Source organism: Vulpes vulpes, chromosome X (assembly GCF_048418805.1).
Source record: "Vulpes vulpes isolate BD-2025 chromosome X, VulVul3, whole genome shotgun sequence".
In the NCBI taxonomy this organism is placed as follows: Eukaryota; Metazoa; Chordata; class Mammalia; order Carnivora; family Canidae; genus Vulpes; species Vulpes vulpes.
In genome coordinates, this window is record NC_132796.1 from 62,012,086 (window position 1) to 62,025,511 (window position 13,426).

Sequence of the window (13,426 nt, forward strand, 5' to 3'; positions counted from 1 at the left end):
GCAGTGAGGGAATTATTCAATAGATTTGTCATCAAAGCATGAAGTTGAAAATCTGTCTTGAGTAGATTCATCTTTTCTGCACCTGGGCTTCCTCTTCTCTTTGAGTTAATTATAAAGAATAGATACAGGCAAGAATAATATCAGAGAAAACAGATTATTGACGTTATCGATATTTATAGATGTGTTCATATGCATTTGACAGTTAATAAATGAAAATTGTATCTCATATAATTAAAGTTTGTTATATGAAGATAATTACTGACAAGTACGATAAGGTAATATCATTATAATTAGAAATTAAACTCTGTGAATCCAAGGATTTACATCCCTTACAAGGATTTACATCCCAAGGAGTAGGGAAACTTCTGAGTTTGGAATCAAGTAATAGGAATGAATTGGAACTATAGCTTTCCAGTGATATCCTTAAAAAGCTATCAAAGCCAAAGGTATCACAGATCACCATAATTACTGTCAGTGCCATTTAGAGAGTTTGGGAAGGCTTTTCAAAGATTTACAGTTGATAATTATTATAGGAAAAATAGAAATTGGGAAATAATCAACTGTATATAAAATTTTTAATGGAAAAATAGAAGAAATGGTTATAATCATATTTTTAAAATTACATATTATAATCCAAATCAATTTATCCTTTTATCATATGGAAAATTAATGTATTTCTGTGTTCTTTCTGAATTTAGCTAGTCTGTCTAGCTCATGATTAAATCTGGGGCAGAATCCATCACTCTAAGTTATTTCTTGTATCCAACATTTCAGTATAGAAAATGATATCAAGTGTGGGTTAAAGTGTATTTTATGGAATATTTTCTTGTATCTGAGAAATTCAGAAAAAGAAGAAAAACACTTTTGCTTTCCTTATGCCACTATTGCTCAGTTTTATATAAAATTTCATGTACTATGAAGTTGGGAATGAAATACAAGACGTGAAAATTTATTTTCCTATATGACACCTCTTGAAATATTGAGTAGAAGGATGTAAAAATATCTACCTTGACTTCCATGATGGAACTCATCATAATGCACACTAAAAAATTCCAGGAAAATCAGACTGGCAGGCAGTGTTTTCAGATATTCAGGCTTTTGCTCCCTGCTTCAACCCTGGGAAATATAGAGATTACTGTACAGACTCCTTTCAAAATATATCCAGTTGCTCCTTAGTCCCATGTTGCTATAACAAATGGTAGTAAGTTGTAACCATGTTAACAGAATGGAATGTGATTTACATGATGACAAAGCAGATGGTTTACGGCCCAGCATCAGAAGGAAGGATTGGCTTCTAGGTCTTATGAATAGTTCTTTTTTTGTTCAAAATTTGGACCAGAGAAACTTTTCTTATCAGTTTTTCTTTTCTGATTTTGGCTTCAAGAATTAACTCATTCAAGTTAATTTTACCTGCAACGAACTTCTTTGGAGATTATCTAAGAACAAAATTTAAAAATCTTTATCTCTCATCTCAGAAAATATAAACCTTTCTGGCATGTGAACTCTTTTCATTAAATGCCCTTTATTTCTTCTTCTTTCCCAATATAAAGAAGTTAAATTTCAGTACCTCTAAATATAATAAGTAGAAGGGGAAAAAACCCATCAGTTTATTTAAGAAGTACCCCCAGAACACTGTGTTAATGGATGGCAAAATTTGAGGAACTTGTATTTTTTTTAAAGATTTTATTTGTTTATTCATGAGAGAGAGAGAGAGAGGCAGAGACACAGGCAGAGGGAGAAGCAGGCTCCATTCAGGGAACTCAACGTGGGACTTGATCCCGGGCCTCCAGGATCACGCCCTGGTCTGAAGGCAGCACTAAACTGCTGAGCCACCCAGGCTGCCTGAGGAACTTGTATTAAATGAAAATTCTTTAATTGTACTAGGAATGAGAAAATACCTAGATATGAAAATAACTGAGACTCCTTATGAATGTAAACTGGACAAAGTCTTACTCTGCTTTCTGTGATATCATAGTACTGGCTAATTAATTCTATGTTCTAAAACATTATTACTTTTTCTATCTTCATTCTTTATAATTATATTTTTCTGTTTTTTTTTTTAATTTTAATTCAACTAGCCAACATACAGTACATCCTTATATTGAAGTTGAGCTAAACTCAGTGTTCAATTGTTGCCTTTTTAGTACTCTTCCTTTTTACCCAGAGATAAATGGATGGTTCTCTGTTCTGTAAAGGAAGCTGATAGAACTCATTTTCATATCTTAATTTTTACAGCTCTTATTGTGACTTACCACCAATATATATTTGCAATTAAAGTTCATCTCCCTTTCTTTCTATTCTTTAGCATTCCAAGGGGGAAAAAATTAAATAATTATAAAGCTGATAAATACAAATAACCTTATCTTTTGGTCTTTCTTCTACAATCTCATTTTTCTAGCCTTCTTAATAGAAATTACAGTTAAATATAAGTACTAAAGATATGTAAGATAAAAAAAAAACTAATGTTTCACCAACTATTTGAATAGATATCTGGTTCCACAATGGCTGACTGCACAGTAAGACAAAATTAGGGAAATTGTGTTATTCTCTCACTATAGGCTTTTATCACTTAAGTAGCCTCTAGAGCAGGAATTTCCTCAAGTTCATTCATAGTTATTTAAATTCCAAAATTGTTATCTGATTGATTTTTTATATTGACTCCTGAGGTAAGTTACAGTTGTAATGGAGGACTTGAACTATTTGGACAGCTGCTTGGAAATGTCATTCTATTAATAGCAAGACATGTGTCTGACTATGCCTACCATTCCCTTCCTTCATTACTACTTACTAACTATAAGATGACATGGTCACTTTCTCTCAAGGCTTCTAGGTCTTATGAATAGTTCTTCTTTCTTGTTCAAAATTTGGACCAGAGAAACTGTTCTTATTATGTTTTTCTTTTCTGAGAAATGAAATTTCCAAGAGTGCAAGTCTTCAGACTCAGGTGATTTTTTTTCTTAGGATATGGGGGTGGAAACTAAATACTTCACATATTATTTCAGAAGGAGAGTCAGTAATCTTATGGGAGAGATACCAGAAGCTTAAGAAATTGGATTTTTTTAATCTTAAAAATCTGTTTTACAAAGTGTCTCCAAATAAATATTTTGTGAAATATAGAAATGTTGGTTGAATGTACAATCTGCAGATAATTGAATAACTGCACTAAAATACTAGTATGTAATGCATTTAAGCTTAATTCCCACAGAAGTAGAATTGAAGCTCACTGTGAATAAATTATAGTTCACTTTATGTTTGCCTTTCTTAACAGTTTAACTTCTCTTTAAAATACAGTTTCCTCTTCCTTGGCTATATATTCTTTATAAATTTTCTTGATTTTTTCCCCATAGGACAAAGTTGAAGAGCAAGATATGCAAGGAGAAGATCAGGTAAGAAAACAATAGTAACAGCAACAACAAAAAATCTATTGAGAACTAAGTAAAAAATTATTTATTGCAACACTAAAGACTAAAGATCAGATAGGATATACTGAGCTTTATAATTTTATGGTTCAAAGTATAGTTACTAAATTGCTTTGGAATTGATACTATTGACAGCTGCCTGCAATGTGGGAAAAAGGAGTCAAATGGGATCTTTTCTTCTTAGTACACCAAATATCCAGCTGGAGACATCTGGATGACTGACTGGTTCATTTTGCATGGATACTATTTAATCCTGTTTCTGTAAAGGTTCTAGCACCTGATCTGAGCTTTTGGATCTGGCTCTGAGCTTTTGGATGTCATGGGTTTTGAATACATGGTCACCTCCTTTCTCTTCTGTACTATTCAAGCTGTGTGTGTGTGTGTGTGTGTGTGTGTGTGTGTGTGAGAGAGAGAGAGAGAGAGAGAGAGAGAGAGAGATGGTTATATAATGTTATCCAAGTAATTTCTGGACAATTGTGTTATTTTTTGTTTCTGTAAGTCTGTAAGAGTTTCTAAATAGTGAGGACTTTTCTGTTTGTGTCCATTTTTTATGATAACATATCTATTTACCAGAAAATTTCTCATAATTAATTTACTATTGTCTCAAAGATGTGTTTTTGCAAGTGAGAAGAGTTTGCAAGTGAATACACAGGAGGACTATTTTTTAGATGTTTATTTATTTATTCATGAGAGACACACAGAGAGGAAGACATAGGAAGAGGGAGAAGTAGGTTCCCCATGGGGAGCCCAATGCAGGACTCGATCCCAGGACCCTGGGATCATGACCTGAGACAAAGGCAGATGCTCAACTACTGAACCACTCAGGTGCCCCCAGAAGGATTATTAAAGCATGAATGTATTTCAGCAAAGAGATACTGATTTTTCAATTTTTAGCCACAGAACGTAGAAAAACTACAATTACTATTTGAAAAGAAATTATTTACCAGGTGTGTTATCTTTTGCAAATTTTGTATTTCACACTCAGGATTCAGGCTCAAGGTACAAAATCTAATGTGTTCAAAAGAAGTAGAATCACTTTCTTAAACAATTGGCCTTTAAAGTAAAGGGCTAAACATAATTTCTCTTTTTTTTAAGATTTATTGTTTTAAAGATTTTATTTATTTATTCATGAAAGACATAAAGAGAGAGGCAGAGACATAGGCAGAGGGAGAAGCAGACTCCCTGCAGGGAGCCCGATGTGGGACTCCATCTCAGGACCCCTGGATCATGACCTGAGCCAAAGGCAGAGGCCCAACTATTGAGCCACCGAGGTGCCCCTATTTATTTTAGAGAGAGAAAGAGAGTGAGAGTGAGCACAGTGGGGAGAAGCAGAAAGACAGGGAGAGAATCTCAGGTGGACTCCCCACTGAGGATGGAGCCCAACACTGACTGATCTCTTAACCCTGAGATCATGACCCGACCTGAAATCAAGAGTCAGACATTTAACTGACTGAGCCACCTAGGCACCCCATAGAGGACTAAACATATTTTGTGAAGACATTTTCAGGAATTCACTTATTAGTGCTTTCTCTTACACATACACACACATACACACACACCACATATAGTTAGACACAACAGGAATGAAAATGACACGTAGAGATGCATTTTTAAGTTGCTTTCTAGGCAATCAACTTAGTATAGATTGCTTATGTATGAACTCATAACATATGGATTTTTAAAAATATGCCATTATCATCCATCCTGGGATTAAATTGGATATCTAAACAATCAGAAAATTGGATTAGCAGTGAATAATAAGATAGATATCTTGGACATAACCTAGTTGTAGAGTTGCTCTATTTAGTTACTTTTGAGGAATGAAACAAACTTTCTCCTGAGTTTTGAGATTTGGAAGGATTCACATATATCTTTTGCTTCAAATCACCTTTTGCCTACTATTTACACTATTTTTTTTACTGTCTATAGTAGCTCCCAATGGGAAAAAGCAAATATATTTGCAATTGAAAATGGTTGTCAAACTTAAAGTTTTCAAGTAAAATTTTATCAAAATGCTGTTTCATTTTTTAAGATATTTATTTATTTATTTATTTATTTATTTATTTATTTATTTCAAAAGATTTTTCATTTATTTATTTGAGAAAGAGAGGGGGCAAGAGAGAGACCATAAGCAGGGGGAGGAGCAGAGTTAGAGGGAGAAGCAAAATCTCCACTGAGCAGGGAGCCTGATGTGGGGCTCAATCCCAGGACCCTGAGATCATGACCTGGCTCAAAGGCAGACACTTAACTGACTGAGCCACTCAAGTGCCCTGAGTTTTATTTATTATTTCGTAAATTTCAGTATAATTGACACACAGTGTTACTTAGTTTCAGGCGCACAACATTGTGGTTCAACAGTTCTATATATTACTTTGTGCTTTCATTATAAGTGTACTCTTAATCCCCTTCACCTATTTCACCCATCCTCCCACCCACCTCCCCTCTGGCAACCACCAGTTTGATCTCTATGTATTTAAGAATCTGGGTTAGTTTTTTGTTGCCTTTGTTTGTCTCTTTTTTTCTTTATGAATTTGTTTTGTTTTGTTTTGTTTTTTTAATTAATTTTTATTGGTGTTCAATTTACCAACATACAGAAAAATCATATGGTATTTATCTTTCTCTGATTGTCTCTGCTGCTCTCTCTCTCTCTTCTCTGTGTCCCTCATTAATAAATAAAATAAAATCTGAAAAAAATGCTATTTCATTAAAATGCTTATTTTGGGCCATCAGATTCATTTAACTACAGATACTTCTGGTTGTTGTAGAATTTTTTTATTAGTTTTTAATTGAATGGTATTATTGGAAATGCATTCAATTATTTGGGGGTATGGCATCTCAAAGAAATCACATCTTTAAATTATTCAGAATTGGAATTTAGAATTCAGATTTAGAATTTGAGCTCTAGAGTCAGGCTGCCTAAGTTTACATTTCAGGTGAAACTTAATAGCTGTGATGTTGCACACATTACTTAATGGCTCAGTGCTTCCCTTGCTTTATCTGCAAAATAGAGATCATGACAATGCTAAAATTGTTGTAAATATTACCTGAGATAATTTGCTTTAATTTTTTAAAGATCTTATTTATTTATTCATGAGAGACACGGAGAGAGAGGCAGAGACATAGGCAGAGGGAGAAGCAGGCTCCCTGCGGGGAGCCTGATGCTGAACTTGATCCCAGGAACCCAGGATCACTCCCTGACCCAAAGGCAGAGGCTCAGCCACTGAGCACCCAGGCATCCCTAGCTTTAAGTTTTGTATATAGTGCTTAATATTAGCTGTAGCAGCTATTTCTCTTCCTTTACCATCTCTTCCTTCCACTCCATTGCCGCTGCACCTCCTCCTCCTATTCCTCCTCTTTCTCCACCATAGTAGTAGTAATATTAGTATTGGAGAGCTGTATCCTGCAGTCTCCTGGCCTTCTGCTCCAATACACACTACAAATTTTATCCAGAATAATCTTTCTTTGGCATTATCCTCAAACACTCTTTTGTGGAAAAACCCAACTGATTAAAATCAGACCGCCTAAATCTACCATTAAAAGTCTTTGTTAGTTTAATCCTTATCTTTAATGCTAGCTCTCCAATTCATTTTTCAGCATTCCTGACTTTTCTACTTTATTTCAGGCAATTAAATCCTCTTGCTATTGCTGGTCAAAAACAACAGGTGTTAAAAATGAAAAGGAAAGGAGGCCAGCTATCTTTAAAAATTGTGATGGTAACAACAAAAAAAGGAATAATATTAACAGCTTACATTTGTAAGCTTTACCATCTGCAAAATACATACATATATATGTATATGAAGTTTGTATATATATGGTATATATATATGGTGTGTGTGTATGTGTGTGTGTGTGTGTGTGTGTGTATGTATGTATACTTTTAGGCTTACAAAATGCTTTACAGATCCTTTCCAAACTTTTCTTCATTCAGACAGGGGCAAGGATTTCTCTAAAGGAATCAACATACATAAATAATATATAAATTTGAGGGTATTAGAATAAACCATGAGTATTCTATTTTTTTACCATATAACATTGTATGTTAGCCATTAGCTTTTTAAAAAAGATTTTATTTATTTATTCATGAGAGACACAGAGAGAGAGGCAGAGACCTAGGCAGAGGGAGAAGCAGGCTCCCTGTGGGGAGCCCGATGCTGGACTCTGTCCCAGTACCCTGGGATCATGACCTGAGCCAAAGGTAAACACTCAACCACTGAGCCACTCAGGTGCCCCGAGCATAAACTTTTTACTATAAGCTTTCTTATAACACATAGATGAGTAAATTCAGAACTGATGATCAAGTTCTCAAGGATATACAAGAAACAACACTTTTCAACTAGGAGTTCATGAGGAATGGTCATCTCAAGTAAAAAAAAAAAAAAAAGAGGTTGAGAGATTGTGGAGCGCAGTGTATATTTGAGAGATAATGAAAGACCATAACTTTTTTTTTATAAGGATTTAAAAGGAAGGATCAGCCTTGAGAGTCATTGTAGATATCTGTTAATGCTTTGAATTTCTGTGAATAGAAGTTGTAGAGAAATCATAGTCTAATATAGAGTCCTAACCCCTTGATTCATAGGACCCAAAGAGAGTACTGTTGACTGTTTAAAGAGTCATTTTTAGGAATGCCTGGGTGGCTCAGTGGTTGAGCGTCTGCCTTCAGCTCAGAGCAGGATCCTGGAATCCCGAGATTTAGTCCCAGGATTGAGTCCCCGGATCGAGTCTGGCATCGGGCTCCCTGTGGGGAGTATGCTTCTCCTTCTGCCTATTTCTCTGCCTCTCTTTGTGTGTCTTTTATGAATAAAATAAATAAAATCTTTTTCAAAAAGAGTAATTTTTGTGGAGTCCTTTTCCCTCATGTTTTGGTTATCACCACACTTCATAGAGAAGAGAAAAATAGTTATCTTTGCTTTTGCCACATGTCAAAGTACTCAGGATTCTTATTATCCTTGAATGTTATGCCCTTTTTAGATGGCAGGGATTTTGTATTTATTATCTTTGCATCTATGTACTAAAGCTTAACTATTTTAGCAGAGTGAATAAAAATTACCTTTACAAAGTTAAATCATAAATCAACAGTGTATTGGTAAATGTCCAACTGGTTGTCTGGAAAAATAAGGGCATGATATATAAATATAGATTTAGATAGATATATAAATATACATAAACATGTATGATATATGTAAATCTTTCTTAAGGTGTGTAGCACATAATTAAAAATATCAAAACGCATGATATCCTTTATTATAAATTCCATATAGCCAATTAATTTTCAGAGGATACTTTCATTGATTTTTTTACGTTTTTATTTTAATTCCAGTTAGCTAACATACAGTGTTATATTTCAATATGACAATATAGTTGTACAATATAGTGATTCAGCAATTCCATGCATCACCCAGTGCTCATCACAAATGTACTCCTTAATCTGCATCATCTATTTAACCCAGTGCCCCACTGCCCTCCCCTCTGGTAACCATCAGATTGTTCTCTATAATTAAGAGTCTCTTTTTTATTTTATTTATTTTTATTAAAAATTTTTAAAGTTTTTATGAGTTTTGAAAATTTAGATTCTCTTTAATGACAGATTCATATTATGTTTACATATGTGCATTAAATTTACTCATAAAATATCTGATTATATTTAATTTAATTAGTTAATAGACTAATTATGTAGAATAAATTTTATAAAAGTATGTCAGCTGCTAACCAAATACTGTTGGGAGTTTTATATGATCTAGCTTAAAAAATCCTCAGGGTTTTAACAAGTGTCTGGTTGGCTAAATGAAGCAGAAAAATGTTAACAAAAACAATATACTACCACTAGTATACTTTATTTTATCATTCTATTATTTGTTTTTTTTTTTATTATTTGTTCTGTGATTGTTTCTGAAGATTTTCTCTGATCCTTTCTTGTCTTTTACTCTTTCATGATTTGCTGATTTTCTTTAGTGATATATTTGGATTTCTGCCTCTTTATTCTTTGCATATTTACTAATAGTTTTTGATATATGGTTACCATTAGATTTGTGTATAACCTCTTCTGCATTTAGCAGTCTATATCAAGTTATGGTCACACAATTGAACCAATTCTTTGCTCCTCTCCTCCCTATATTTTAGGTATAAGTTGTTATATTTTACATCCTTTTATTTTGTGAATTCCTTGATTGATTTTTTTTACAGAAATATTCATTTTTTCTGCTTTTGTGTTTCCTATCTCCATACTCTCACTTTTGGTGTCTCCTTTCCACTCAGAAAATCCCCTTTAATATTTCTTGCAGGGCTGATTTAGTGGTCATAGACTCTTTTAGTTTTTGTTTCTCTGGGAAGCTCTTCATCTCTCCTCCTATTCTGAATGATAGATTTATCGGGTATTCTCAGGTGCATATTTTTCCCATTCAGCACATTGAATATATCATGCCAGTATTGTCTGGCTTGCCATGTTTCTGTTGAGAAATCTGCAGCTAGCCTTATGGATCTTAATTTGTAACTTAAGGACTTCTTTTGTTGATGCTTTTAAGATTTTTTTTATCACTTTCTTTTGTAAATTTTATTATAACATATCTTAGTATTGGCCTGTTTTTGTTGATTTTGATGTTGATTTTGATTTTGTTGATTTCTCTGTGCCACCTGTATATGGATATCTGTTTAATTCCTTAGATTTAAGGAAACTTTCAGCTATTATTTCCTCAAATATATTTTCTGTCTTCTTTCCTATCTCTTCTTCTTCTGAGACTCCTACAATATGAATGTTATTACATTTGATGGAGCCATTAATTTCCCTAAGTCTATTCTTGTTTTGCATAATATTGTATTTTCTCTCTTTTGGTCAGCTTGATTACTTCCCATTACTTTGTCATCTAGGTCACTGAATTCCTTCCTCTGCTTCTTCTATCTTGCTGTTCATTCCATCAAGCATGTTTCTCATTTCATTTATTAAGCCATTTATCTCTGCTGTGTTATTTGTTATCTTTGTGTTAAGAGTCTCACTCATGTCTTCTGTTCTTTTATCAAATCCAGTGAGTACCTTTCTGATCATTGCTTTAAATTATCTATCAGGCATGTTACTTATATCTGTTTCACTTAGATCTCTGGCTGTGGACTTGTTCTGTTCTTTCATTTGGGATAAATTTCTCTGTCTCTTCATTTTGTCTGCCTCCCTGTGTCTGTTTCTATGTATTAAGAAATAAAGGTAAGAAAAGCTAAGAAAGAAAGAAGAAAGAAAGAAAGAAAGAAAGAAAGAAAGAAAGAAAGAAAGAAGAAAGAAAACTCAGCTATGTCTATGTCTTCTGCTCTGGAAAGTAGTGACTTTATCAAGAAGAGGTTCTGCAGTGCCCAGGCACTTCAAAAGAATATCTTATGTGTGCTGCTTATGCCCTATTCTGTCTGAGTCACTTTTACTTTTAGTCCAGTCATCTGCACTGACTCTTTGCTTGCTGTGAGCTGTGCTTGCTCTCTGTGGCATTAGTGGGACCCAGGCAAATCAGCTCTGAGGGACTATGCCTACTGGATAACTTGGGAGTGGGGCGACAGTGTTAGCAAAATTTGTACTGAGCCACTAGCCCAGTGCTGGATCTCCTGGAGTACTGTGGTGGCTGGAGGTGGCTGGAGTTTGAGGCTGGGCCCTATGTTCAAGCCCAGTAGCTGGAGTTTGTGGCTGGGAGGATCTGGACTCAGCAAGTGATGGTGGCTGGAGGCACACAGCTGGATGCAGAGCCTGGGCATGGTGTGCTGCTGCAGCTATCTGCTTTCATTGATTTTTGATGAACTCTGTATTTGCAATTTACAAATGAACATAATTTCACCATAAATATTAGGTGATATTTTTATGTTAATGACATATAAAAATACAATAATTAATGTGCATATTGAAAGTTTGCTCATTAATAATATGAATTATTTCTTTGTTGAATCAAATGATACTCTTTGAATCTCAGAATATTATTTACACAACGTTTTGTGACATTCACAATAGAATAGCTACAGACATGGACAGTCACACTTTTAAATTTAATCTGGATCATTAATATTTTTCTTCACTTTCATAAATCTAAACAGTGAGTAAAAACAATAAATCAAGACTTGATTTGTAGAATCAGAAGTTTGTCAGTTTCCATGATGTGGATATCCTGTTTGTGTCTGATCTCGGTCCACCATGATGATGCGGTTAGGAAGAAATATATAGTCGTACAATAGATTTAAATGACTCGAGAATGGAGTAGAAAATGTGGTAAAACAACAAAAAGTGAGTTTTGAGCATAAACTACCTTTGTTGTTAGCATAATTCAAATAATTATAAGCTTATTTTATTTATTTTTAATAATGGATATATATAACAACCAGCTTGCCAAATGTCTGATAATTCACCAATTACCTCTAGCAAGCCAGTGAAAGCCAGCTTTAGTATACCACTGAAAAATAAGGACAAACATTATATGGTTTCATTCATTCAGAGAATATAAAAAATAGTGAAAGGGATTAAAGGGGAAAGGAGAGAAAATGAGTGGGAAATATCAGAGAGGGTGACAAAACACAAGAGACTCCTAACTCTGGGAAACAAAAAAAGGGGTGGTGGAAGGGGAGGTTGGCAGGGGGATGGGGTGACTGGGTGACGGGCACTGAGGGAGGTCTTGACGGGATGAGCACTGAGTGTTATAGTATATGTTGGCAAATTGAACCCCAATAAAAAATATACAAATAGTATCACTGATTCATTAAAAATCTGTAAGTGATGCTGGGTGTTAGCAAGCATATTTTTTAATGAGATATAATTAACTAATAACATTGTATACATTTAAGGTATACAACCATGTTGATTTGATATATTTATATATTGCAAAATAATTACTACTGTAGCATTGCCTGACACCTCTATCCTATCACATAAGTATTATTATTTTTCTGTGATAAGAACATTTAATATCTCATCTCAAGAATTTTGAAGTATATCATTGTTGACTATAATCACAATGCTGCACATTAGATCCCCAGAACTTACACATCTTCTAATAGTTTGGACCATTTGATCAGTATCTCCCCATTTTCCCAAGGCCCAGCCTCTGGTAACTGCAATTTTGCTCTCTGATTCTGTGAATTCATCTTTTTTTTTACATGTAAAACAAAACCACAATGAGATATCACCTCACACCTGTTAGAATGGTTGTCATCAAAAAGACAAGATATAACAAGTGTTGTTGAGGATATGGAGAAAGGGAACACTTGTGCACTACTGGTGGGGATGTAAATTGGTATAGACACTAAGGAAAGTAGCAGGGAAGTTTCTTTTAAAATTATAAATAGAACTACAGTATGATCCAGCACTCCTACTTCTGCATTTTTTCTAAAAAAAATGAAAACAGGATATCAAAACATATTTACTCTTCCATGTTTATTCCAACATTATTCACAACAGCCAAGATATGGAAACAACCTAAGTGTCTGTTAATGAATGAATAGATAAAAGAAGGCATATATATATAGTAGAATATTATTCACCCATGAGAATGAATGAAATCCTGTTATTCATGACAACATGCATGATATGCCTTATTTTTTGGAATGTAAAAAACCTAACCCCATACCCAGCATGTTTATCATACAAAGTAACTCCCTGTAGGAAAGTATCAACTGTTAAAATGATTACTACTCATAAACCCTGTCAATGCAAAGGTCTGCCTATTGAATGGTATCTTTAGTATTATTTGTGGTACATATATAGCATCCTTCTTTGATAAACTTTCAGTAAGTTTTAAAATAATAAATGCACCACCAAATATAATGGAAGTAGGAAATATCAGGATGAGAAACAAATAAAGAGAGGAGTCTGAGGTGAAGGACACTGAGATATGGAGATAGTAGCAAGATACATCCATCTCAATAGTAGCACTGGAAAAGGTAACTCCAGTAGTGTGTTTTCTATTCCTTCCATAATAAATTACCACAAATTTAAGGCTTTACCACACCACCAATTTATTATTTTATAGTTTTGTATATTGGAAGTCTGGTATAGG

The 13,426-nt window shown here is 34.1% G+C and overlaps 1 protein-coding gene across 1 annotated transcript in view; it reads left to right on the forward strand.

The window, feature by feature from the left end:
- The window catches only part of LOC140596112 (uncharacterized), a 271,369-nt gene that overhangs the window by 75,239 nt on the left and 182,704 nt on the right, over positions 1-13,426 (forward strand). Inside the window, exon 3 of the mRNA XM_072743503.1 lies at positions 3,348-3,386. Coding sequence (XP_072599604.1) covers positions 3,348-3,386 — 39 coding nt within the window. The remainder of the gene's footprint in view (positions 1-3,347; positions 3,387-13,426) is intronic.